Source organism: Phyllostomus hastatus, unplaced genomic scaffold (assembly GCF_019186645.2).
Source record: "Phyllostomus hastatus isolate PE091 unplaced genomic scaffold, TTU_PhHast_1.1 phas_contig_58, whole genome shotgun sequence".
Classification (NCBI taxonomy): domain Eukaryota; kingdom Metazoa; phylum Chordata; class Mammalia; order Chiroptera; family Phyllostomidae; genus Phyllostomus; species Phyllostomus hastatus.
The window spans coordinates 5,767,864-5,794,959 of record NW_025333916.1 but is presented as its reverse complement, the minus strand read 5'-3'; the positions used below and the strand labels follow the sequence as shown (position 1 = coordinate 5,794,959).

Below are 27,096 nucleotides of genomic sequence, written 5' to 3'. Positions count from 1 at the left end.
ATTTCCGATGAGGGTTTCAAGAAAATTCAATAGGGAAATATTAGCCTTTTCAAGAAATGTTGCTGACAACTGGATAGCAGCAACAGGCAACAACATGAAGTCAGACTCCATCAAAAGATGTTCAAAAATTAATTTGGAATTGATCAAGGACCTAAATATAAATGCTAAAATATATAAAATTCTCAAAAGAAATCATAGGTGTCAATCTTCTTGACTTAGATAAATGCAAATTGAGAGCACATGAGGTACAACTTCACAGCTCACCAGAATAGCTAAAGATAAAAGATAAACAATAACAAGTGTTGGGGAAGGTGTGGAGAAAATGAAGTCCCAAACACTGCCAAACGGAAATGTCTCTCCCCTGCCCTGTCAGTGAAGACATTTCCTTAATAGCACTTTGCATTTTGTAGTTAGTTTTGTGATCTCGCCCACTAAACTGAAAGCACATGAAGACAGTTACTAGGTTTCTTTCCTTCCCTCGAGGATATGATCAGTTAGGGCACTTATCATTCTATGGTATCTGCAATCACTGATTTATTTACCTCTTTCAACCTCTATATTATAATCTTCTTAAAACAGGGAGTGTTTCTTCTTTATTTTTGCATCCCAGAACCCAAACTATAAGGTTGACACAGAGAAAGTACACAGAAGAAGTTACATTGGAGATCTCAATGTCTGGTACACAGCTCCCTGGTGGAGCCTCAATATTCTTTCAGGGGGTTGTCAAGGTCAATATTATTTTCATAATAAGACATTATATGCCATTTCACTAGGTTGACTGTTGCGCGTGGGTCACCGGCCAGCAGTGACCACGGAACGCTGTGGATGGCTCGACAATAAACACGCGAGAAATAACAACATGCACAGAGACAAACTAGTTTCTGTGGGGAAGTAGGGACAGAATGGCCACCCCCCCTAGTGGGGAGCGCGCTGATCCACCGTCCATACCTGCTTTTATTAGGCTCATTTTGCATAATAATTCAGGCAAAGTACAGTACTCATTAGGGGAAGTAACAAAGAACTCTGCCGGTCTATTGAGTTGGGGGTCAAAGAGCTGTAAGGCTGAGGAACAAACTAGCTTCCTCCTAAGACCCTCCTCATTCAACTGAGAGCATTCTCGAACAAAGAAGGTTTCACAGTAATTTACATGTTCTTTCTTAGGCCTGATCACCCCGGGAAATCCGCACTTCCCAGTACCGAGCTGTACTTCCCCATCATTGTTTCAGGCTTAGGTGGAGCGCGGGAACTAAAGCCACCGAGAGATAAGGAGATTTTCTTCCAGACGCTGAGAACTCAGACTTTGTCAAAGCCGAGGAGTGAGGGTCCATCACCCCCTTTTGCTGCAGCCCCCCAAGTCCTTCTTTTGGGGGGCCTCCCAAAGTGATCGTGCCTGGCTTGGGTTGTTCCCCCGTGGGGAATCTTACCCGTCTTTGGCTAACCGACCAAGCTTTTTGGGGTTCAGTTGCAGAAACAGCATTCCTGCCAGGAAGATAAGCTTTTGTCTCCTTGCCGGCTCACGGTTCCAAGGGCGTTCCCTTAGCCTTAGCCTAGGCGGGGGTCTCAGCTTCTAATACCAGTCAGGGCGGTTCCCAACAGTTGACATTTGTACTAATAGTGCAAAAGCAATAATGCCCTAGCACAAAGTGCAGTCCCCCAAACTATATTAGTCGTATTAGTTTTTTATCGCTGTTGTAAAAAGTTACCACAAATTTATTATCTCACAGTTCTCCCGGCCATAAGTCTGAACTGGGTCTCACTAGGCTAAAACCAATGACTGGCAGGGCTGCATTCTTTTCTGGAGGCTCTGAGAAGAATCCAGTTTCCTTGAATTTTCTAGCTTTTAGAAGCTTCTCTCATTCCTTGGATCCTGGCCCATTTCCCCCATTTTTCCAGGAGTTTTGTGGGCGGAGTCCTTTTCACATTGAATCACTCTGAATTCCTCTTCTGTCTTCTACCATTTTTGAGAACCACTATGATTACACTGAATCCATTTGGGCAATTCAGAATAAACTATTTTAAAGTAAACCGATTAACAACTTTAATTTTCTTTTCCATATAACATAACATTCACAGGTGCCAGGGAGTTGAATGTAGGCATCTTTAAGGGGTCATATTTTTTCACTGCCACACAGTTGCAATAAAAAAAAAAAAATGCCAGGTTCATTTAACAATCAGACAGTAAAAGTAAGTAATTCTATTAACCTTTTAAGTATACCACAGATTTTCTCAAAATCAACCAAATTGGACTGTCATTTCAAGGAAAATATTAGACAGTGTTGTTAATGATAACATTAGAGCTTTCAAAGCAAAAATAAAAACTTTGGAAAATTCATATATTGTCATATGGACAGTTTCCCAGTATTTTAAGATTTTCCTAATGAGACTGCTGGTGATATTACAATTCATTTTTTTGATATTGTATAATGAAATGAATTACGATTCAAAAGATCAGCATACCTCAATGAGTCCTTTTTTTCCCATATGGCCTATGCATTATGTGACAAAATCATAAGTTTGTAAAGATTCATTCAAAGTTCAAGACAGACCAAGGGATTTTAAAGTAACAGAGCACAAAAAGTTCATTGGTATTATTTCAGACTCCCCACTGTAATTAAACTTTAAGAAACTATCACTTGTTACTGTTCTGGTGAAAAGCACATTGAAATACTCCTTTCTTTTCAAATTACATGTCTGTATGAGGTTGGGTTTTGTTAACTTTAACCTAAACATACTGTAACAGACTGAAGGCAGAAACAAATGTGAATTCAGCTCTCTTCTATTGACCCAGACATTGAAGAGGTTGCAAAAATATAAAATAATGCTACTCTCCCATTACAATTTTTGTTTTGGAAAAAAATATAATTACTTAAAAAATATTTATGTTACTATGTATGGCTTTATTATTGAATTACATCTTTTAAAAATAATCAATTTTAATTTATAATAAATAAAAGTATAATTACATACATAAAAATTCCTCGAGGTCATCAATAATTTTTAAGTGTAAAGGACTCCGGAAACGGAATGTTTGAGAACTGCTGAGTTAAGTAAATGAGAAAACCCCAGAAAGAGTTTAAGTTACCACATCAACCTAATCAAAACAATGAGCACAGGCAGCCTCAGTGATACCAGGGTGCAGCAGGCAACACAAAAGCTGAGCCTAGGAAGAGAGCGCCTTTTGTAAATAGTCCTTTTTGAAACTCTTTCCCCAGTCAAATTGCTCATAGGCATCTTTAAGGGCATGTATGAATATATGCTAGAAAATGAAAGAATAATATACTTTTTAAAATTATAAATGAATAAATTATGTGATTTTACACAAATCTTGCATTTTAAAAATGGAAAGTATTTGGTGAACTGAAGCCTAAAAATGTAAAACAGAATGGGTAAAGAATGTCACAACAATGAAGCACAAAATGATATTCACTGGTATTAGTAAGAATTAAAACCTTATCAGTATAATGAGCCTCAAAGAACTTCCTTCACTCCTTAGTTTAAATCAGGTAAACTCCAGTCTTAAACTGTGGCATTAGCTTTGTTCCTCCTACCCCCCAAAAATGGACTGTAAATTCAGCACGGCTGCTGAATGATAGAAACCATCGCCCTCACACTTCATGGTTAGAGTCAGGGAAGAGTTCTCAGTAGATCTTAGCAAAAAATAATGAAAATGACAGGAAAAAAAAACTATCCTATTAGCCAACTGGAAAACAGTAACTGTAAGTAAAGCAAACAAGAAGCCTCTTCTTGAAAATAGGAAGCCTTTTCCTGGAAGCATGATATAAAAGAAAGCTCTAAATTTAGATTCTTGAGACCTAACTTCTGGTTCAAGTCACATGTTTCAGGTTATCTGGACAAGTTAAATCACCTCTATAGTCTTCAATTCCTAATGTAAAATAAAGGAAGTTAGTTTAATCTTTTGCTTTAAAATTCAACTGTGATTCACAATAATAAATATTTTATATCCAAATTCTGAAGCCACACATATCTGAAACAAAAATGCAGGCTCATAGTCACCAAATTGATGGGGTTGTGACCTGCCATTTGAAAAGCATTGAACTGACTGATCTCCACAACTGCTTATTAAAAACAATATTAAGGAGGAAAGGACCCAGACAAATAAAACTATAATATCTAGATCTTTTTAACCAAAGAGGTATCTTTGTTAAGAAAGAAAATGGAAACTCAAATTTAGGCTATAGATATTAACATTACTCAGCTATTTAAGATTGCTATATTTGGTTCTGGCCAAGATGGAGGCATAGATAGAAACATTTTGCTTCCTCGCATAACCAAAAGAAGGGTAACAACCAATTTAAAAACTATAAACAACCAGAAGTGCCAGAAAAATCAAATTGTATGGAACTCTGACAAACAAGGAGTTAAAGAAACATTGATCCACACTGGTAGGAGGGGCAAAGACCAGAGACAGGCAGCCCAGGGGAGAGGAAGCATGACAAGGTGGTGGGCTGCTCAGACAAGGCGGGGCGGGCTGAACAGGAAGCTAAAGACTCAAAATCTCTAGCTGTAAAACATTGCTGGGGTTGCAACAGCTGGAGAAAATCCCAATCTCACAGGACAGTTCACTGGAAAGTGGGGCTAGAGTGGAGCGCACAGCATTGTTCCCTCTCTGACCCCTCCCCCATATACAGTGCCAGAATACAGCAAAGAGGGTTGCCTTGCCTGGCTGAATACCTAAGGCCCCACCCCTCACAACAGAACAGGTGTGCGGAGACAAAGAAATATGGCCCAAATAAAAAAACAAATCAAAACTCCAGAAAAAGAGCTAAGTGGTGAGGAGATAGCCAACTTATCTGATGCAGAGTTCAAAACACCGGTAATCAGGATGCTCACAGAGCTGACTAAGCTCTGTCACAAAAAAAAAAAGAAGAAATGAAGGCTACACAAAGAGAAACAGAGCAAAGTATACAGGGAACCAGCAGTGAAGGGAAGGAAACCAGGACTTAAATCTAGGATTTGGAACAAAAGGAAGAAATAAATATCCAACCAGAACAGAATGAAGAAACAAGAATTCAAAAAAACAAAGAGAGGCTTAGGAACCTCCCGGACAACTTTAAGTGCTCCAACATCTGAATCATAGGGGTGCCAGAAGGAGAATAATAAGAACAAAAAGTTGGAAACTCATTTGAACAAATATTGAAGGACAACTTCCCCAGTCTGGCAAAGGAAATAGATGTCCATGAAGTCCAGAAAGTCCCAAAGAAATTAGACCCAAGGAGGAACACACCAAGGCACATCATAATTAAGTTACCCAAATTAAAGATAAGGAGAGAATCTTAAAAGCAGCAAGAGGAAAAGAGAGTTACCTACAGAGGAGTTCCCATAAGACTATCAGCTGATTTCTCAAAAGAAACCTTGCAGGCAAGAAGGGGCTGGAAAGAAATATTCAAAGTCATGAAAGGCAAAAACCTACATTCAAGATTATTCTATCCAGCAAAGCTATCATTTAGAATGAAAGGGCAGATAAAGTGCATCCCAGATAAGCTCAAGTTAAAGGAGTTTATCATCACCAAGCCCTTATTATATGAAATGTTAAAGGGACTTGTCTAATAATAGAAGATCAAAAATATGAACAATGAAATAACAGACTCATAACTATCAACAATTGAAACTAAAAAACAAAAACAAAAACTAAGCAAACAACTAGAACAAGAAAAAAATCACAGAAATGGAGATCACATGGAGGGTTATCAGTGGGGAGGGGGACAGGGAGGGGAAGAATGGGGAAAGGTACAGGGAATAAGAAGCATAATTGGAAGGCATAAAATAGATGAGGGGAGGTTAAGAATAGTTTAGGAAACAGAGAAGCCAAAGAACTTGTATGTACAACCCATGGACATGAACTAAAGGGGCGGGGAATGCTGGAGGGTCGGGGATTGCAGTGTGGAGGGGGTATAAAGGGGAGAAAAAAATTGGGAAAACTGTCATAGCATAATCAATAAAATATCTTTAAAAAGATTGCTATATTTATTGGTTACCTGGATTTAGAAATTTAGACAGCAGTTTGTGTTCAACCATGTAATATCAAAAAATCAGTTGCTTAGCTACTGTTTGCATTTTTTAAGTGTTACTTGGAAGAGATCTTTTGATTCCTTTAATAGTACTCTGGCTAACAAAACTGTATTATAAAATATAAGAAGTTGTTAGCCTGAGAACATGTGCCTCAAATGATAAGGTTGACATCTGGCAGCAGGGATTGTACTGTTCTTAGGGGAAGTGGGGACAGACAGTGAAATTCAAGAGTTGAAATTTAAACACACTTGTAAATTATAGCTTGTGACAACTGTTAATTATTTTTACTAATAGCTAATAGTATATCAAGTACTGGGGTGACATGGATGCCTCTAACAGAAGAGTTTGGCTCAAAGATTCCCCATGGGCCTGGTTTAAGAAGCAGTTTGAGATACTACTGACCCTTCTCTCCTGCCTTCCTTTCTCTAGTCCTTCAGATACTTAGACCTGCCCTGAAGGCGCGATCTCCCCACTCTTGCTCCCCTCTTTATCCTTCATGGGCACTTTCCCCTTGCATATCCAAACCCCTCTGCATCTGCTTCTTTGAGAATCTGAGCCAATATAAAGTGCTGACAAGTCCAGCCACCGTATTAAACTTTATGCATCATTATTTCATTTAATCTCTACAAAAGCCCTGTGAAGATATTATTGCTATTCCCATTTTAAAAATAAGAATAGAAAAGTAACTTTCCCAATGTCACACAACTAGTGACAGAGCTGGGATTTGAACTCAGTTCTGTTTAACTTCATAATTGGAGCTACAGACCTTATTTTAGAGCAGTCAGACTTCACTAAATAACAACAAAAAATACAAGACTGATCTCTAATATAATTTTTCTGATGCCTATGTGCTTATATATATTATCACATTTAATCCTAATAAATCCATACAGCTCATGTTGCCATTTTACAAATAGACAAATTGGGACTCAAGGAATTTAAGTAACTTCTTAAGATCATAGAAGTTTGTGAGTTTGAGCTCATGCTCAGGTGGTCTCTGAATTCAGCTCTTTTACATTATACTCCTTTACCTAATTAATCAAAATGGCAATTTGATCATTTTCATGAGAACTTAATTCAGCAAAAAATCCCCAAAGGATTTAAACAGCTGTATGTTTGTTCTGAATTCCTGTGAGGGTATATGTAAATATATAGATACTATAGCAGCCATTTAGAATATTTCCTAAGCTGCCTTTCTCCTTGTTTACTTATATTTTAACTAAAGTTTATGGGGATATAGCTTGAGCATTGTTTCAAAAACCTGTCCCCAGTAACCTATCAACAATTGAGGCTGGGAGGCAGTATTCTTCTTCCTCATTCTCAGGCTTCTTAATATAATTATATTTTTTGCCTCTGCCTCCAGACTCAAAAACTTCCCTTAACCAGAGTCAACTGATGAGGTGAATCAGCAGTCTGCAGAATCTCTACTTCTAATGAACAAACCCTGTTTCCCAGAAAAAATAAGATATAGCCTAGCAGCGGTCAGCATTCTGACTGGCAGAGGCTGATGTTGAACAGCCTGGGAGTAACTCAATGGTATTCGAATGCTAGAAAGGGGATGGGGTGTTTGTGGGGTTTTTTGTTTTGTTTCGTTTTGCTATTTGTAGAGAAGGCATCGCAGAAGGTCATGGAGCAGAAAGGAGGGCCAGAGCACAGGAAGGAGAGGCAAGTCCAAGTCCAGCCTCACCATGGTGGTCCTAGAATTACTCCTGGGAGAGAAGAGCCTAAGGATCCTCTACCCAGATCACCTTGTGACTTTAGAAGGGAAAACTAAGGCTCAGAGAGAAGCAAATGGTTGCTTAGAGTCACAGACATCAGTAAGAATCAGGAGCCACAGAGGAGACAACAAGAAGGGGCGAGAAGACCTCAGAACTTGAGAGGCTCAGAATCCTAGTGCCATCACAGCTGGGTCCCAGCACCAAGCCCCCACCCTCGCTATGTGCTTGTGGACCAGTCCCAATGTGAGTCCATGTCCCCTTAGGGAGGAGGCCCAGATATAGGGAGATAGATGTCCCCTCGGAGTTCCCCCACCTCTGGGCCAACCTGTGCAGAGTTCACCAAAAAGAGAAGGGTGCTCCCCAGCAAGGAGGGCACCCGCATAAGGGTGGGGATCAGCAGGCAAGTGAAGAGCTGAGGCTGGAGTGGGATCATGGGCAATTTTTCATATATTTATACATTCTTATTGATGTAACGAATGTGTGTTAGTTCCACAACAAAGAAATCAAATGGCAACCCCATCCTCCACCTCACCCTGATAATTCACACAAATCATTGCTTATTGTGAAAAGCCTAGTATCTTCAGCATGATCACACTGTTATCCAGAGCTTACCCTAAACTCAGCTTTTTTTCTCTTTACTATTAGCCTACACATATCAAGTGAAGTAGTCACTATTTTCTTTTCTGTCACCTTTTCATCCTTCAATGGAACACTCTTTCATCTTGTCCCCCTACCAAAATCCTTACCATCCATTAAGGTCCAAATTCAGCATTACCTTCTTCATGATGTCTTTCCCTATTTGTCCTCCTAGAAGCAAATTTCTTGTCTGTTTTCCCATCATGTTCTGTGTTCAATGATCATATATAAACTGTCCCGCATAATACAATAACTATTTGTGTACATACCTTTATCTTTCCTAGTAGACTATAAGTGAAAAGATTTGTCACCTTTGGGTAATTGATAAAGCATTTTTATATCCACCAATCTTCTCTTATCCTTATAAGATTAGGGGAAAGAAAAATTAATATTCATTTAATGGCAACTGTGTGCCAGACAGTGCGTTGAGGCTTTCTGTATATCATTGCACTTAACCCACAGAGCACTCTCATGGATCCATTTCACATATGAAAACATAAGCTCCCAAGGTTCACTGACTTACTGGGGTCATAAGCTAGCCAAAAGCATGGCTGAGTTGTTTTGTTTAAGTTTTGGTCTTGTTCTTCCCATTACAAAAACATAATTGTACATCTACCAATGTTGAAGAAACAAATACATACATGTAAAACTCCAGTCATGGTTTTCTAGCACACTAGAACTGATGTATTGAGTTAATACTTAAGAGTCAACTAAAGTCAGTGGATTTTAGAGCTGGAAAGGACCTTATAGACCATCTAATTCAACCTCTGAATGTTATAGATGGGAGATATGATCTTCAGAGAAATAAAATTCCCTGTGTATAAATATATCTAGTTAGCAGATAAGCCAGGATTGAAACCCAATTGGAGGCATATAGCTAAGTGGTTAAGATTATGGTCTTTGAAAATACTGTGGTACATTTACACAAGGGAATACTAAGCAGCAGAAAGAAAGAAGGAACTCCTACCCTTTACGACAGCATGGATGGAACTGGAGAGTATTATCTAAGTGAAATAAGCCAGGTGGCAAAAGACAAATACCATATGATCTCACTTATAAGTGGAACCTAATGAACAAAACAAGTGAGAAAAATAGAACCAGAGGCATGGAAATAAGGAACAAAATGACAGTGACCAGAGGGGAAGGGAATAAGGGGATAACAGCAGAAAAAAAGAGAAAGGTCTAGTCAAGGAACATGTATAAAGGACCCAAGGACATGGACAACATGGAGGGATTGACTGGGGGCGTAGAGTGGGGGAGAGCAATGGGGGAAAACTGGGACAACTAATCGAACAACAAAAAAAAAGACTTGAAAAAAAAGATTTTGGTCTTTGGATGGTCTTTGGAGTCAGCACAGGTTCAAATCATAGCTCTGATACTTCATGATTGTTTGTAACCTATGATGATTTATAAATCTTATCCCTGCTTCAGTTTTTTCATCTATAAAAGGAGGATAATAAAATCCTATAGCACTGTGAGGGTTAAATGTAACACTGCATAGAAGTAAGCAACAATAAATATTAGGCAGTCTCTTATAGCCTGTCTCACTGTCCAGTTTTCTTTATAAGATACCACCATTGCCTTTTCTGGACAACTGTGAGGTGGACATAGTATTTCAAAGTCAAAGTGTGTAGCAATAAGTATGCATTTATCTATGTGATAAGTTCCTTTTAAAAAACACATACATAAGTACTTCTCTGTGGACTATTTTTTAATTGTTCATTCAGTTGTTTATTAAGACCCTACTTACTACATGTTAGGCAGAGCGCTACATGGCAGGGTAAAAAACTTATATAACCTCAACCTTCATAAGCACTGAAATGTGACTGAAAACAAAATATTGCTGAGACCTACCTGTGGGATACGCAAAGCAAATTATCTTTCATATAGTTAGTTAATACAATATAATAAAATGCACATTAGAATTTGAAACTAGTTATGTATATTGTTTTATAATTGTGTCTTTCAGTATGATTTTTTTAATTGTTCTGTCATTTCCAGTATTCATCATTTCAACTATATTTTAGTGAATTCTCTAACAATTAGGCTATTTCTATTTCTCTACATTAAGTAGAATATTGGAATGGGCAGGTTTAATTAAGCACATTCCCTTAAAACATGATAATTACCATCTGTCTGAAGATTATATGAATAGAGGAGAATAGTTTTCCTAATAACCAGTAAATAGTAACAGTTCTTTACAGGACATTACAAAATTCAATTTTATGAATTTGTGCTCATTCACTCACTTTCTCTTTCTCCATACCTCCACACCATGCATAAGGGTATAATGTATATAAATGTGTGTGCAAAGTTGCCTAAAGAAAAAGCCGATATAGCTGGATTTAGGGTCACCAATATATTGATGGTCTCTAGATTGCTTATATTTGTTTGAGTTAGGATAATAAAACTGACCAAGGATCAACACAAAAAAGAAATTGAATTATTCGTATGTCATACCTTATGGTAATTCCTAAAATCCCTAATACATTTCTTCATCCTTAACACATTAACATAAGAAACTAATTCTTTATTTCCTTAACACAAGAATGGGACATATCATCTATCCAATTTTATGGGAGAGTGAAAATGATTCTGTTATGATTTTTATGAACATGGTAAAGAAGCCAAAGAGTGGAGTCAGGTAAATTGGGTTCAAATCTCAATTGTCATTGAATTGCATAATTTGTGGGAACATCTTTAATTATCAGTCACACATCTTTGGGTCTCAATATAAAACATTTGCAAAACAGGGATAATATGATTTTTCTTGTAGAAGTGTAGTAAGTTTAAATAACATAATGAATGTAAAGTGCCTGGCAGGCAGTAGCTCTTTGTGGTTAGTATTAGTAGCTGGCTATATTAATTTGAAAGGAGGTATCACAAATCAAGAATCATTTGTTTTCATGAGTTTAAAACAAATCAGTGCCTACTTAAAAACTAGTTGCTATATAGAAACATGTAACCTCCCTTAAATTATTACAGTCTTTTCAATTGGAGAAAAAGAGGGAAAACACAAGATTCAATAAAAATGGCAAAACTAAGATTAAAGGAGGTTATAAAAATTTGTTGTTATTAATCAGCAAGATTAAACACGGTGCAGTACTTTCAAAAAGTGAAAAGGCACTTGCTGATGCATCAGAGGCCTTAAATTGAACATACTTATTACATTGTTATTTATGGTAGTTATCCTTAGAACTTATTTTACAACTGGATGTTTTGAAAAAAAAAAATCAATCAGCTGGCTTTTCTGAAAGAGAGATTATTTAAATATAAGGTGGTGAGTAGTGAAAAGTATTTACCTGAAGAAACTGCATTACTCAAAGAAAGTCTCCAAAGTTTACTACATTGCGTTTTTTTGGAATTTTTTTTTTTTAATCTTGGGCTGAATGAGCACCTTGCCTCATATTATCCCTTTGCTGGAAGCAATTTCTCTTTACAACTATTCTGCCTACCTCAGATCTCCAACCAAAATTCTCATGAATCCATCATCAAGGAAGCCTTGGCAGTAAGCCAGCACTCCTTTCAAGAAGGTGCACATACTTCCTGATCACTGGCGTTTTCAAAAGATGAAACATGTAATTAAAGTGCATGCTTGAAATTTTTGACTTGTTCTCTTTCTCATTAGGGGACAGCAACCAGGAAAATAAAGACCATTCTCACCCAGTTCAAAACTGCAGCAGAAACGCTGAATCAATTCTAAATCAGGCACGACCCCTTCATCCAACTTCCAAATTGTTGATAAAAAGGTGTCCACGACTGCCTCCTTCATAGGCACTGCAAAGCAATTCTCGAAAATCGAGAATGACAAACCCTGCCAACGGGAGAGTAAGAACACTGACTACTGATAGAGAGACTAGGTACTAAACCGAGTTGGGGTACCTGTGTCTTTGGCGTTGCCTAGCAGGGACACTTGGGGACGGGAGGTCAATTTCCAACTTGTAGATAGATACAGCGAATGAAAAACATGGTAAGCCGAGATCACAGGGCCTTCTCTAGCAGCACAGACGGTTAAGCGCCACAGGGGTGGATGGGGACTTTCTGGTTCAACCCTCTCCCGCTCACTTCTAGGTCCAAGGAAAATGCTGTACGGTGTCCTGACCGGAAATAGCAGGCCCAGGAGGCAACTCATAAAAATCACTTACCGTATCCCACCTCCTACGCCGGTCTAGCAGGAGGCTGGCCAGCAAGACAGAATCTACCAGGCGCCCTCTCAGACCACCTGACGACGGCTAGATAGCGTCACTGACAACCACCCGGAAGTAAAAGAACAGCTTCCGGGGCCAATAGCGCGCGGCGGGAAATTATTTCCCAGAGCCCGGATTAGCGAAGCAGCGAGTGCTGCAGCGCCAGTCGTCTTCCCCCTCACCACCGCCACCCGAAGGAACCTAGACACTCCGTCCTGGAAGGTAAAGGGCCTCAGCTCGGAAGACACAGTGTACCCTGACTGTGGGGATGTTTCCTGCGTGCCCCCAAAGTTTATTCCACTCCGGCTGTGAGGCTGGGAAGGGGCTGGGGTGAACCGCTGCGGCGCTGCTTCTTGCGATTTTCGCAGCCGCCGTTCCTTCTGTTTCGCAGGAGGAGGAGGCTCCCTCGCGTAGGTGGGCTACAGCCCCAGACCCCGCCCCGCTCCGCCCGCGCTGCGGAGGGGATGGCCACCGACCCCCCTCTGCAGGGCTAGGTTGAGCGGCTTCCCCGCCTCCTGTTCGCGCTGCTCTGCTGCTCAGTCTTGTGCTAGTCAGGAGCCAGGCCTGCGCATCTATCGTTTCCATAGAACCGGCTGGGACGCTTCTCCCTGAGTCCCAGATTCTTGGCTTCTTTCCATAATTTCGCGTCACTGCAGGTGGCTGGGATCCCCCAGGCCCACCTCCCTGTGACGAGGAAAATGGTGTCATTCTTTTCTTCATAGTAGAATTTTTAAACGTATTCAAATGGTAGCATGTTTCTGCAGCTTACTGTAGGCCTTTAAACAACATACGTACACACACGATCTCCTAAAAAGGGGGGAGGGCTGTTTTCCTTGATATTATAATATTTTAGCTGCGTGAAGGCTTGGAACAAGACTTAATGGTAATTCTCAGATTTCTTTCACTCCCAAAGCCTCTGATTAAATACTGGCAAAAAGTTGGACTTCCTCTGTTACTCCAAATCAGAATTTGACTCAGAAATTAGAGTTGATTTTGGAAGCGCCAAGCGTGGTCGCTCACTGTCTCCCTCATTTCTGTTTAAACAAATGACTATTCTATACCAACAAAAGGAAAAAAAATTTTGCCGTCGAGACTTTAGGGGTGGAAAGTTAACAGTGTTTACAGTATACGTGTGACACACTTTACCTAGTGAACTTTTTATTACGTCATGCCTCAATTCCTAGAAGTATCTTTTGATGTGCAGGACGTTCTCAACTTTAGGAAAGTTTGACTAACCTGTATTGCAAGGTGTTCAGTACATAAATTGGTAGTTTTGGGTGGATTTTTATAAGGGAATTAATTTGTCATGTCTAAGTTAACTCAGTCCATTTAAATGAACTTGGATGTTCAGATACTTGAATGTGTAAATTTTAATTGTAAAGACAGCCTTCAGTAATGCAAATAGGCCCCTATTATATCTGATTTCTAAATCCACTTTATCTTTTGCCTTATCCACTTAACGTTAGATTATATGATTCAATATTTGCCTACTTCCCTATAGTGAAAAGCATAAATCTTGTGGTCAGTTTTGAGTACTTTTCATAATTGAAATTGAAACTCTTAAGATTTCTTAATAAGTATCCACAATATCCTCTAATAGCTAAAAACATTGGTTTAAAAAAAAACAATAGTATGCCTATTAATTAGACAGTATTTTCTTGCTTATTCTAAGATAGTCTTCAGTATTTAGAAATTTGTAAAATAAAAGCAATTCCCTATAGACTCTGATAATAAAACCTAAAGATGGTGAAGAACCCTCTCCCTCAAAAATATATAAAATGGAATATTATGTTACTCTTGTGATTGACTCTCCTTAAATATGCTAATAGGAAATATATGCTAGAAAATACGCTAAGTACTGTTTCTTCCCTTTAAGGACATCTTCCTGCTTAAAAGTAAAATATTCCTAAAACTTTTAGGTTCACATAATTTTTACTTTCTTTATATCAAAATTATTTGAAATAAAAATACACAATTTTTTAAAAGGTAGCAATTGTTATTACTAAATAAAAGTTTTTAAAAAATATTTTTGATGAAGCTGAAAAGCCCATATGCATTAGTCATAGTGATTAATTAATGCCAAATCCATTTTGAGAGGAAAGTAATGAAAACTTACTTTTTTATAAGGAAAAAAGATCCCTCTTTCAATTGTTGCTGGAAATGCTTTGAAAGTTTAGACATTAGTGTTATTTTTCTGAAATTAATTTATAATTGTTTAAATATTTTCAGTGATATTGCTGATCTAAATGTCTCCCCACCCTTATAGCAGATTCCTTTCTGTGCAATTTGTTTTTCTCTTAGACTAGCTGAGAATAGATTGCTTTGTAAAATTATATTGTAGTTAAAAGTATTAGACAAGATTCTGATACTTAATTCAGAATGGTATTGCAAAAAGGGCATATAGTTTTTGCACCATTTTAGATTTTTGAATCTTGGTTTCACCATTTACTAGTTGTGTAGCCTTGAGCTAGTTTCTTAATCTCGCAGATTCTCCAGTATCCTCAACTTGTATATGAAGGGTAAACACTTAAATTGTTGAGAAGGAAATAAACTAAATATATGAAGTGTATAGACTGCAGGAGGTCCTCAATTGAAATCCGACCTGTTCAGCTTTAGATCTTTTGCTTCTAGTAAGTAATACAAAGTCCCTAGGATGCTGAAGAGGGTGGGACTGTCATCCCTGTGGCTAACCAAAACTTACTCTCCATTCATTCTTTTTTCCCTGAGCAAACCTCCTTAGGGGTAAAACGCCCCTTTATCACTAAAGCTAGCAACTCCAATCTAGCTTGTTCCTTGTACTGTACTAAATTGAATGGATACCTCCATAAATCCTCTTAGCTTATCATTTCTTCCTCACTATAGTCACTTGGCTACTGCTTCTCCACTTCCTTCCTGTACTGCCAAATTTACTGTCTAAGAGACTGATCATGACTGCTTCTTTTCCAAATGTCATTGAAGTAAGAACATCCCCCACGTCTCTCCACTGCAGACCTCAATAAAATAATTAATTTATATTTGTACACACACAGGCACATTCCATATGTTAGAAAGATGGGGCAGGAAACAAACTCTACATCTCTTAAAAAAAAAAATCCAAAGGCCAACTGAATGAAATTAAGACAAAAGTCTAATTTGACTCCTCGGCCCAGGGAGTACAGAATTCCTAAACTCCACTTGATGTTATAGCATTCAGAGCCAAATAGTATTTTACTTACACAGTATGAGTACTGTGATTAATGCCTACTTTTGCAGTATTAGTTAAAACAGAGATCAGCACTTTAACTGACTTTTTTTAGTTTTAGCATTTTTTTATTTTCCCAGTTAAATTCCTTAGGTAACATGAATCATGAAAAGCTTTCAAACTTGAATTCAGAGCAGCAATATTGATTGTATTCAAGGCATTCTGTATTCTTTCCCGGAGAGGTTATTAAAGATATTCTCCTTAGGTTTAAAATTTTAAAAAGTAGGTTCAAAATTAAAATAGTTCACTTGAATAACAAACATTAAGAAACCACTGGTTTGCCCTAAAACTGTAGAGCCTTAAAACTATGAAGAATATTCAGTGGCATGAAAAAATGATCACAATATAAATGTAATTTTATATAAAAACTAAGAGAACTATATGATATTTACATTTTGTGATATATATATATTCATACACATGCATAAAACCTTCAAGTCAAACTCCTTTCCCCATCCCCATATCTTAACAGTGGTATTATAGAGTGAAGGAATTAGAGATGATTTTAATCATACTTTGTAGTATTTTTCAAATTTTCTATAATAAGCATATGTTAATTTAGACAAAGACAAATCAGTAAAACTTATTTTGAAGAAAATTTTTAGTTCTTAAATGCAAATATAAACTATATAAACTTTTACAAAGTTTAAGGGATTTATAAACTTTTATAAGTCCCTTAGTAATCTTAGTTAATAGCATACAACTTATAAGATGCATTATATTCTCAAAAGTTGTATAATACCCTATGACTGGTCATAAAAAAATGTTAATGCACAGTAGGAAAAGTTTCTCCTTATTTTCCTACCACAGGCCCCTTTTAAACCATCTCTTTAGCCCCTTTTTTTTTTGTAGCATTTTCCTCTTTAACCCAACTATTACAACTTGCACTTTGAAATTCTCCCTCTTGTATTCATAATCTGTATTCCCGTCTCTACTTTTCTCTGAGTTTTCTTTTCAGCATATTACAGCTATGTGTCATAAAGAATTCATAAGACCCAAAAAGCAAATGCATAATGTTCTTAATTATGATGAATGCTATAGGTTTATTTGCATTTCTAACTGGCACCAACTGCAATGGAATTTCAGGCATCAGGGATAGGCCCATGTGGGAGATATTTTGGGAAAGTCCACACCACAGAGACAGTTGCTTGCTCTGCATAAATGCCAGCTCTGTTCACAATCATTATCTCCTTAGTTGTGTGTATTATATGGTTTAAGGTAAGTGGCTAGATTTTTTTTTAATTACTGCAGTATTTTTAAAAATTACTACAAAAGCATTTCCTTTTAATTAAAAACCTAGTGTATAATTTTTAATTTTTTCATAGTAAAGATAACATTTAACTATTAAGTAAATGCTCTTTTTTTTACACCCCTCTCCTTTGTTGTGTTAGGGTAGTGTCTTTTGTGTGAATGCTTGAAGGAACACCTCTTACAAGTTCCAGAAAAATATATAATTTCCCTAGAAATACCACTGGTACAATTACATTGCAGAATATTTACTTTCTTGTGTTGGAAGACTTCTAGAAGTTATCTCTTAATCCTCCATACTCCACAACATATGACCTATACAAAACTTTACCCTACTTTTAAGGACTTGGGTCATTGATAGGTATCACACCGGTTGTATGTAGTGTTCTGTTTGGGTTCATTGACATATTAGGCTACTGTTTATTGTTTTCTTAATCCTGCAGGGTCATAGAAAGAACCATTAAACCACTAATTTTATAAATATAGATAAATCTAACCATATATTTATATGTATCTATTTTTATGTATGTAGATATCAATTTTCCTATGGAACTGTATGAATTAGATCTGTGATCTAGCTATTCATCATACAATGTGATATTAAGCATTGCTAAATGTATTGTAAATGCTGTGGCTTCAAGTAGATCATTTTATTATAGGAAGCTATTATATTAGGTTATTGGAATTTGCTCTTTAATCTTTGCTACTTATTGTATGCTATCACTAGGATTCAAAAATCTGTGAAAGTTAAGCAGATGGTCCAATTTTTCAGATAAACTTGTGAATAAATGTGTATTCTGATTATTTTCAATATTCATATTTTAATGAATATGAATGAATCATATTTTTTAATATTCATAATGTTTGAACCAGGATGTCCTATTATTTAAACTATATTTCTTCCCCTTCCTCTTTGCTTGTTTAATTTCAGTTTCATGTTTAATTGTTTTTCCAAGGAAAAAAATTACAAAGCCTTTGCCAATTTCTACTGTTAAGCACAAGTGGTCCTGTTTTTATTGTATTATGGACTCTTTGACACAAAATGTTGTTAAATATACAAAGTGGATATATTTATTTCATTATAAAGACTATAAGATTTAAGATGAAAACCTTGCATTATATACTGACTCTAGAAAGTCTAAATCATTTTTGCATCAAACCAAAAAATAGGATAAAATGTCACCTTGTTAATGATAAACATTCAAATTGTAAATAGCTATTTTATCTAGAAGAGGAACATACTATGATTATTTTTCTTACAATTCTGTAGAAAATATATTTAATCTCAGGAGGCAAAACAATAAACTTAAAGGATAACCTTTAAATAAAACTTGAGTAGCATTACAGTGATTTTCTTCTTGCTTTCTATATATTCTAATTACTGGTTTCTCTATTACCAGGTTTTAGATTTAGGCAAGATTTTAGGTTTTTAAACCTACCCAAACTTCTCTTCCTTAACAACATTACTTGAAATAGCCTCTTAAACAGTTTATGAAACTCTGAATACATAAATAAAATGCATGTAGCAGGTAAATTATATATGGTTAAAACACTCATATTCCTCTGATAAAAGTGACTTTCAACAACTATAAAAACTTGTCAGTTTTATATGGGTTATGTATATATGGTTATGTATATGCGTTATGTATATATGGTTTTTGGCTAATCCCTTTACCTCTTTCATCTAGTCTTCCTACAAAAAAACCTGGAAAAAACGGTACTTTTAAAATGAAGCTAATATTATGCTGATATTTATATGATATATAACTAATGTATAATATAATTAGAATTATATTCATCAGTGTATATTAGTGGAAAGTAATGTAGTAATTCAAACTTTCCATGTTCAAATTAGGGAAAAAATCTCATTCTATTTAAGGTCACATTTTGAGAAGACAACTTTTAAAACTAATTTCTATTTGCATAAGCAATTTTAATATTGGTATTTATAGTTTGGTTTAGTTCATTATATATTTAAATCTAATGGTTTTAAAACTTGGTTTAATTCATTATATATTTAATCTAATGGTTTTAGTTTTAGTTTTAGCATTCCTAAATAAGAAAAATAGTAATTTTAACCCAGTAAATAATATCTCTAACATGTTATTTTCTTTGTGTGTCTGTGTATGTTAGATGGAAGATGGTGCCCCAAAGCATGTCATTCAGATGACAGGATTTAAGATGGAAGAAAAGGAAGCTCTAGGCAAATTGCTTTTAAAACTAGATTGCACTTTTATTAAGAGTGAGGTGAGTACAGAAACTTTACTTACCAAATATTGACATAGAAAAATTAAAATACTTGCCTAAAAATGGTAAGATGTCCCCTTAATATTTTAGGAATAAGAAGAATGTGTCATGAAGGAAATTTTACCTTTCTAACATTTTTTCATGTGGATTTGTCCTTTCAGAAATACAAAAATTGTACACATCTTATAGCTGAACGCCTATGTAAGAGTGAGAAATTTTTAGCAGCTTGTGCAGCAGGTAAGTTTAACTGCCTTCCCTCCATCATAAAATGTAAAAAAAAATCTTTATGATAAAGAAAAAGCACCATAGCCCCTAGAAAGAGGTATGTTTATGTTCTGACATTTCTCTGAAAATATCTATATTTGATATTCTTTTTCTTTATTTTCTGAGTCAAACTTTGTAACACATGAGAAATACATTAAATAGGCATAAATATTTCTTTCACCAAATATTTTCATGTCAGTACTTTGTATAAGAAAAAATATTTTAATGAAAAGATTTGGGTTGACGTCCAGGCAAGATGGAGGCATAGGTAGATATACATTGCCTCCTCCCACAACCAAAAGAAGGTCAACAACCAATTTAAAAACAAAAAAATAACCAGAATTGCCAGAAAATCGAACTGTATGGAAGTCCAACAACCAAGGAGTTAAAGAAGAAACAGTCATCCAGACTAATAGGAGGACCAGAGAAGATATGCAGCAAGGCAGTGGCAGGAGGACTGGGCAGAAAAGGCTGGCAGACTTGGCCAGGTGGAGCTAGCAGAGCAGGTGGTCCCACATTTGTGTGCGGGTAAACCAGGAGGAACAACTGTGGAGTGAGACATACTGCACAACTCAGAGTTCCAGTGCAGGGAAATAAAGCCTCAAAACCTCTGACTACAAAAAACTGGGGGGGTTGTGGTGGTGGGAGAAGCTCCCAGCCTCAGGAGTGTTCATTGGAGAGACCCACAGGGTCCTAGAACGTACACATACCTCCTCAACCACCCAGGAATCAGCATCAGAAGGGCCCAATTTGTTTGGAAGTAAAGGGGGGAAGTGAGTGAAAGCCAGCTGAGAGCTGAGCAAGTGACATTGTTTCTTCTTGGACCCCTTCTACACATACAGTATCACAACACAGTAATGTGGGTTGCCCTGCTCTGGTGAATCCCTAAGGCTTTGCCCCTTACTACATAACAGGCATGCAGAGACCAAAAAAAAAAAAAAAAAATATGGCCAAAATGAAAGAACAGAACAGATCAAAGCTCCAAAAATAGAACTAAGCAATGAAGAGATAGCCAACCTATCAGATGCACAATTCAGAACACTGGTGATCAGGATGCTCAGAGAAATGATTGAGTATGGTCGCAAAATAGAGGAGGAAGTGAAGGCTATGCAAAGTGAAATGAAGAGAAATGTACAGGGAACCAACAGTGACAGGAACGAAACTGGGACTCAACGATTTGGAGCAGAAGGAAGAAGTCAACATTCAACCAGAACAGAATGAAGAAACAGGAATTCAAAAAAACAAGAAGGCTTAGGAACCTCTGGGACAACTTTAACTGTCCCAATATCCGATCATAGGGGTGCCAGAAGGAGAAGAGGAAGAGCAAGAAATTGAAAAAATAATGGAGAACTTCCCAAGTCTGTCAAAGGAAATAGACTTCCAGGAAGTCCAGGAAGCTCTGAGTGTCCCAAAGAAGTTGGATCCAAGGAAGCACACACACCAAGGCACATCATAATTACATTACCCAAGATGAAAGAGAAGGAGAGAATCTTAAAAGCAGCAAGAGAAAAGGAGACAGTTACCTACAGAAGAGTTCCCTTAAGGCTACCAGCTGATGTCTCAGAAGAAATCTTGCTAGCGAGAAGGGGCTGGAAAGAAGTATTCCAAGTCATGAAAGGCAAGGACCTACATCCAAGATTACTCTATCCAGCAAAGCTCTCATTTAGAATGGAAGGGCAGATAAAGTGCTTCCCAGATAAGGTCAAGTTAACGGAGTACATCACCACCAAGACCTTATTATATGAAATGTTTAACATTTGGGACTTGTCTAAGGAAAAGATGATCAAAAATATGAACAATAAAATGACAACAAACTCACAACTATCAACAATTGAACCTTAAACAAAAACTAAGCAAACAACTAGAACAGGAACAGAATCACAGAAATGGATATCACATGCAGGGTTATCAGCAGGGAGGGGGAGAGTGAGGGAAAAGCCCAGGAAATGAGAAGCATAAACAGTTGGTACAAAATAGACAGGGGGAGGTTAAGAATAATACAGGAAATGGAGAAGCCAAAGAACTTATATATGTACGACCCATGGACATGACCTAAGGTGGGGAATGCTAGTGGAAGAGGGGGTGCAGGGTGGAAGGCAGTAAAGGAGAGGGGAAAAAAATGGGACAAGTGTAATAGTATAATCAATAAAATATTTTTTAAAATGATTTGGCACAAAATGCAAAAAGAAAAGCTGTTGTATATTCAGCTGTTGTCATTCAAGTTTCTTTTCTTTGATCATTAGAATTAATGTGTTTACTCTTCTGCTGCCTACCCTCCCATCCATGCTATGAATGATGATCACGCTACTTCATTTTTCTAAGATTTTAAATTCTGTTCTCTCTTTGACACCATTGATGTTCATTTTATAGTTTACTATGATTGGTCTTGTGTCTTAGTAGTCTGCAGGTTGCAAAAAAATAAAAATGTGTTTAACTCAGATGAATTTACCATTTTTTAGAATAACTTATCAGAAAAATATTTGGATTCATTATTAAGTCCACACATGAAAGCATACATTTTCCCTTTTGTTTAAAAAGATCATTCATTCCCAGATAAAGAAACTATAGAATGTTTGTAAATACCCTGAAAAATTCTCTACCTTATCAGTTTGTTTACAAAGTATAACAATGCTATCAACATTATTGGAAAAGTTTTTAGCATGAGGGAGAATACAAATCTAACCCAAAATAGGGACTAAGAAGTAATCATAATTTAAATAATACTGCATTTTATTTTACTAAGCCTTTATATTTTATTTAGTAACAATTAGAATTAGAATTATCATGGGAAAGATTATATACAGTGTTCAGTGATGTTGTAGGTTTCAATATCAAAAAATTCAGGAAAACAGAACATAGTTCAAAGGTAATAGTTAAGTAGTTTAAGAGTCCCATGTTGAATAAGGTTAACTTTTTTCAATTATAGTTGATATACCAACATTATATTATTTTCAGGTGTAAACTGCAATGATTAGACTGTTATATATCTGATAAAGTGATCACCCCAACAAATCTAGTACCTGTCTGTCACCGTACATAGTTTTTACAATATTATTGACTATATTTCCTTGTTGTACTTTATGAAGGGCTGCCCCAAAAATATGGAATTACTTTCTGGAGGACAGGCCCCTTATAGTACTGGCTTCCCCCACTAGGTGAGTGTTTAGGAACCCATCTGTATCACTGTACCAGCTGGCATTGCTGTGAGAAGCTGCATTTGGATTCAGTGAAAGTTTTTTGAAGATTCTTTCAGTGCATTTGCCCATTTCATAATGGGTAATTTACAAGCGCACCTGCCCACACCAGGCTGAATGTCCAGCAGGTTTTGACCAAAAACATCATGAACTCCCATGCCCCACCCTCTCTCTTCACCCAGTCTCTTTCCTAGCAACTTTTTTTTGTTTCCCCTAATGAAAAAAGTCCTCAAAGGGAAACATTTTGCAAATGTGGAAAAAGTGGAACAATCAACAGAAGCACTAAAAGGCATCACAATTGACAAGTCCAAAATCTGTTCTGAGCAGTTGAAAAAAGTATCTTGATAGGCATGTTGCATCAAATGGAGAGTACTTTGAAGATGACTGAAGTTTAAACATGTAAGAATTATTACAGAATTTTAAATAAATAAATACTGGGGTTTTTGGGTCCCCTCCTTGTAAATTCCCTTGGCTGTTTTTATAACTGCCAATTTGTATATCTCAGTCTCTCACTTTTTTTGCCCATCCTTCCAAACCCCCTCTGATTTGGCAACCATCAATTTTTTTCTATCAGTGAGTTTGTTTATTTTCTTTTTTAGGTTGTTGCATACTTAAGTGAAAGCATATGGTATTTGTCTTTCTCCAACTTGTTTCACTTAGCAAAATGCACTCTAGGTCCATTCATATTATTTCAAACAACAAGATTCATTCTATTTTATGGCTGAGTACTATTCCATTGTGTGTTGAGCTGTATGAATTCTTTAGATATTTTTAATATTAACTTCTTCTTAGGTATATCATTTGCAAATATCTTCTCCCATTTAGTAGGTTACCTTTTTGTTTTGTTGATGGTTTTCTTTGCTGTACAAAACCTTTTTAGTTTGATATAGTCCCATTTGTTTGTTTTTGCCCTAGGAGACGTATCCAGACAAATATTGCTAAGACTAATGTCAGAGTTTATTGCCTATTTTTTCTTCTTGGTGTTTTATGGTTTCAGGTCTTAATATTTAAGCCTTTAATCCATTTTGAGTTTATTTTTGCATATGGTGTAAGAAAGTAGCCTAATTTCATTTTGTTCAATGTACCCAGTTTTGCCAACACCATTTATTGAAGATACTCTCTTTAATGTATATTCTTGCCTCCTTTATCATAGATTAATTGACCCTATAAGCATGGATTTCCTTCTGGTCTCTCTTTTCTGTACCATTGATCTATGTGTTTGTTTTTATTCTAGTGCCAGCTGTTTTGATTGCTATAACCTCATAGTATAGTTCAATATCAAGTAGTGTGATAACTCCAACTTTGTTTTTTCAAGATTGCTTTGGCTATTTGGGATCTTTCGTGGTTCCATATAAATTTTAGAATTATTTGTTCTATTTCTGTGAAAAATGCCATTGGAATTTTGATAGTGATTGCATTGAATCTGTAGATTGCTGTGGGTGGTGTGGATATTTTAACGATACTAATTCTTTTTGTCCATGAACATGGTGTATGTTTTCATTCATTGTGTTTTAAGTTTTGAGAAAGTTTAAATTTTATTTGATATTTGGTCTTTACTGTTTACCACTTATCAGAACTAGAATTATTATTGACAGTATATTTGCTTTTCAGGAAAGTGGGTACTAACTAAGGACTACATAATTCATAGTGCCAAAAGTGGCAGATGGCTTGATGAAACAACTTATGAATGGGGATATAAAATTGAAAAAGATTCCCATTATTCACCTCAAATGCAATCTGCACCCAAAAGATGGCGTGAAGAACTGAAACGCACTGGTGCTCCAGGAGCCTTTCACAGATGGAAAGTTGTCCTTCTTGTTAGAGCTGATAAACGAAGTGATTCTCTTTTAAGGTAAGATCAGACCTTATAAAAGCTAAAGCAGTTCTGCGAAAACAATTTTAATTTTTTGAATACCTTTTAGTATTTCTTTGCAACTATTTAGTTCAAATGTGCCATGGTGGTTTACTCTTTGATTTCTTAGTTAAGCCATTCATTCTACACATTTAAGTGTATCTGTCTAATGAATCAAAATGTATTTTCTCATATTGTTTTAAATTAGTCTTGTGTTCTTTATTTTACTTTCCATTCTTTTTCCTTTTGGCCAACCAAGGCTACCCCCGCCCCTCAGTTTTATAGCACTTGCAGATTTTTGCAAGGGAAATATTACTGTATCACAATATCTTTTCTCTGGGTTTATATAGTCCACTGTTCATGGCTCATACTGTTAACATCATAATTTCATTTCTTTTGTCCTTTATATCATATTATTAAAAGTTTTTTTATTGGGTAAATTCTAAGATTGCCATGACTTTGGGGGAAGAGGGGAGGATGCAAAGACTTTTTTTGTCACTAGCTGAAGTATAATTTATAGACAGTAACATGCACACATTTTAAGTGTCCATTTTAATGAGTTTGAACAAATTTATACACCTTTATTTCCATCAAGATCAAGATCTGTAACATTTACATTATCCTATAACTTTTGCTCTGCACCACCAATACCTGACAGCCACTGATATTTTTTGTCATTGTAGATTAGATTTGTTATTTTTCTTTAGAGGTTCATATAAATGTGATTATATTGTATAATACTCCCTTGATTTTGAGATATATCAAAATCATGAAGCAGCAGTATTGAGTAGTATTCTACTCTATGGATATATCATAGTCTATTTATTCAACCATTGATGGGCATTTATGGGATTTTTCCTGGGGGGGGTTCTGTTTTTTTTTTGTTTTGTTTTTTGTTTTTTGTTTTTATACTCACCTGAGGACATGTCCATTGATATTAGAGAGATGGGATGGGAGAGAGGGAGAAAAACATGAATGTGAGAGAGAGAGAAACATCAATCAGTTGCCTCTCAAACACACCCTGACTGGGAACTGAACCTGCAACCCAAGCATGTACCCTGACCAAGAATCAAAGACACAGCCTTTTGGCTTATAGGACAACGCTCCAACCAGTTGAGCCACACCGGCCTGTGCTGTTGGTTTTTTCTAATGTGACTAAAGTTGCTATGAACATTTCAGTGCAATTTTTCATGGAGATAAGTTTTCAGGAATGAAATTGCTGGCTCAAGTGGCTGTTGTATGCTTAACATTATATGAAAATACCAAACTGTTTTCCAAAGTAGTTGTACCGTTCAAACCCACTAGCAATGAATGCAAGTTCTGGTAGCTCTGCAGTTATAGTTGGCACTGTTGTTGAAAATCAGTTTACCATATTTGTGTAGTCTGTTTCTGCTTCTAATTTGGCTCCATTGATATTTGTGTTGACCTATACCAACAATACACTTTTCAATTACTGAAGCTTTATAGTGAGCCTTGAAGTCAGGTGGTATGAATCTTCCAGTCTTGTTTTTTTCAAATTTGTTTTAGTGATTCTTGATTCTTTTTATTTCCATATACATTTTAGAGTCAGCTTGCCAATTTCTACAAAGACACAAGCTGAAATTTTAATTGGAATTGTATTGAAGTCAGATTGGGGAGAATTGAGATCTTAACAATATTGAGTTGTCTTATCAAATTGTATATCCATCAAAGCCTTCTTAATTTTTTTAATTTTAATTATTTTTAAGTTCCTGTCATTAATGTTTTATAGTTTTCATTGTATAAATTTTGTGCATATGTTAAATTTAATCCTAGGTACTCACTGTTTTGGGATGCTATTATAAATGGATTGCTCTGAAGGTTTTATCTACATCTATTGAAATAATTGGCTTTTCTCCTTTATTCTGTTAATATGGTAAAATATTCTTCTAATTCTTAAGTGTTAAACCAAACTTTTATCCCTGAGATAAACTATTATAGTTTATTATTCATTTTTAATAATTACTGATTATATTTGCAAATATTTTATTAAGGATTTTTGTAATTTCAGCCTGAAAAATGACATCTGTGACAAAATCCAGCTTAATATCATGGGTTCCCTCCCCCCCCCCCCATAATTGGGAACAAGACATGCATGCTTACTGTAACCACTTCCACAAGTATTAGGCAGTGCAATAAGGCAAAGAAACTAAATAAGAGCATAGAGTTAGAAAGAATTGTTTTTATTCTGAAAGCCATGGTCATATACTAAATTACCAAAAAAAGTTCTTGTACTAACTAGTGAATTTAGCAAGATCGCAAGATAACTATATATAAAAATCGTTTTTATATTCTAGTAATGAACAATTAGAAATTAAAATTTAAAGGTTAAGATGACTTTTGTTTTTTAGTGGTTTGATTATGTGTCCAGATGTGTGTGTGTTAATTTGTGTTTATGTTATTTGCTTGGGGTTCTCTGAGCTTCTTGAACATGTGCAGGTGTTTTTGTCCTATATTAATT

General features: G+C 36.2%; 2 protein-coding genes across 8 annotated transcripts in view; one reads left to right on the top strand and one right to left on the bottom strand.

The window, feature by feature from the left end:
• KIAA0825 (KIAA0825 ortholog) overlaps window positions 1-12,631 on the bottom strand; it is a 398,694-nt gene extending 386,063 nt beyond the window's left edge. For 2 of the 5 annotated variants that reach the window (XM_045848392.1, XM_045848393.1), the window contains exons 1-2: window positions 12,530-12,627; window positions 12,048-12,198 (exon numbers count right to left, since the gene is read on the bottom strand). The gene's annotated coding sequence lies outside the window, so the exon portion shown is untranslated. Of the gene's footprint in view, window positions 1-12,047; window positions 12,199-12,529 lie in introns of all 5 variants that reach the window. The other 3 variants (XM_045848391.1, XM_045848397.1, XM_045848394.1) reach the window with 2 other exon arrangements.
• A 75-nt stretch (window positions 12,632-12,706) lies between these two features.
• The window catches only part of SLF1 (SMC5-SMC6 complex localization factor 1), a 66,533-nt gene continuing 52,143 nt past the window's right edge, over window positions 12,707-27,096 (top strand). For all 3 annotated transcript variants that reach the window (XM_045847999.1, XM_045847998.1, XM_045847997.1), the window contains exons 1-4: window positions 12,707-12,793; window positions 19,194-19,307; window positions 19,469-19,544; window positions 24,377-24,617. In XM_045847999.1, the coding sequence (XP_045703955.1) occupies window positions 19,194-19,307; window positions 19,469-19,544; window positions 24,377-24,617 (431 nt within the window). In that variant the 5' untranslated portion in view covers window positions 12,707-12,793. The remainder of the gene's footprint in view (window positions 12,794-19,193; window positions 19,308-19,468; window positions 19,545-24,376; window positions 24,618-27,096) is intronic.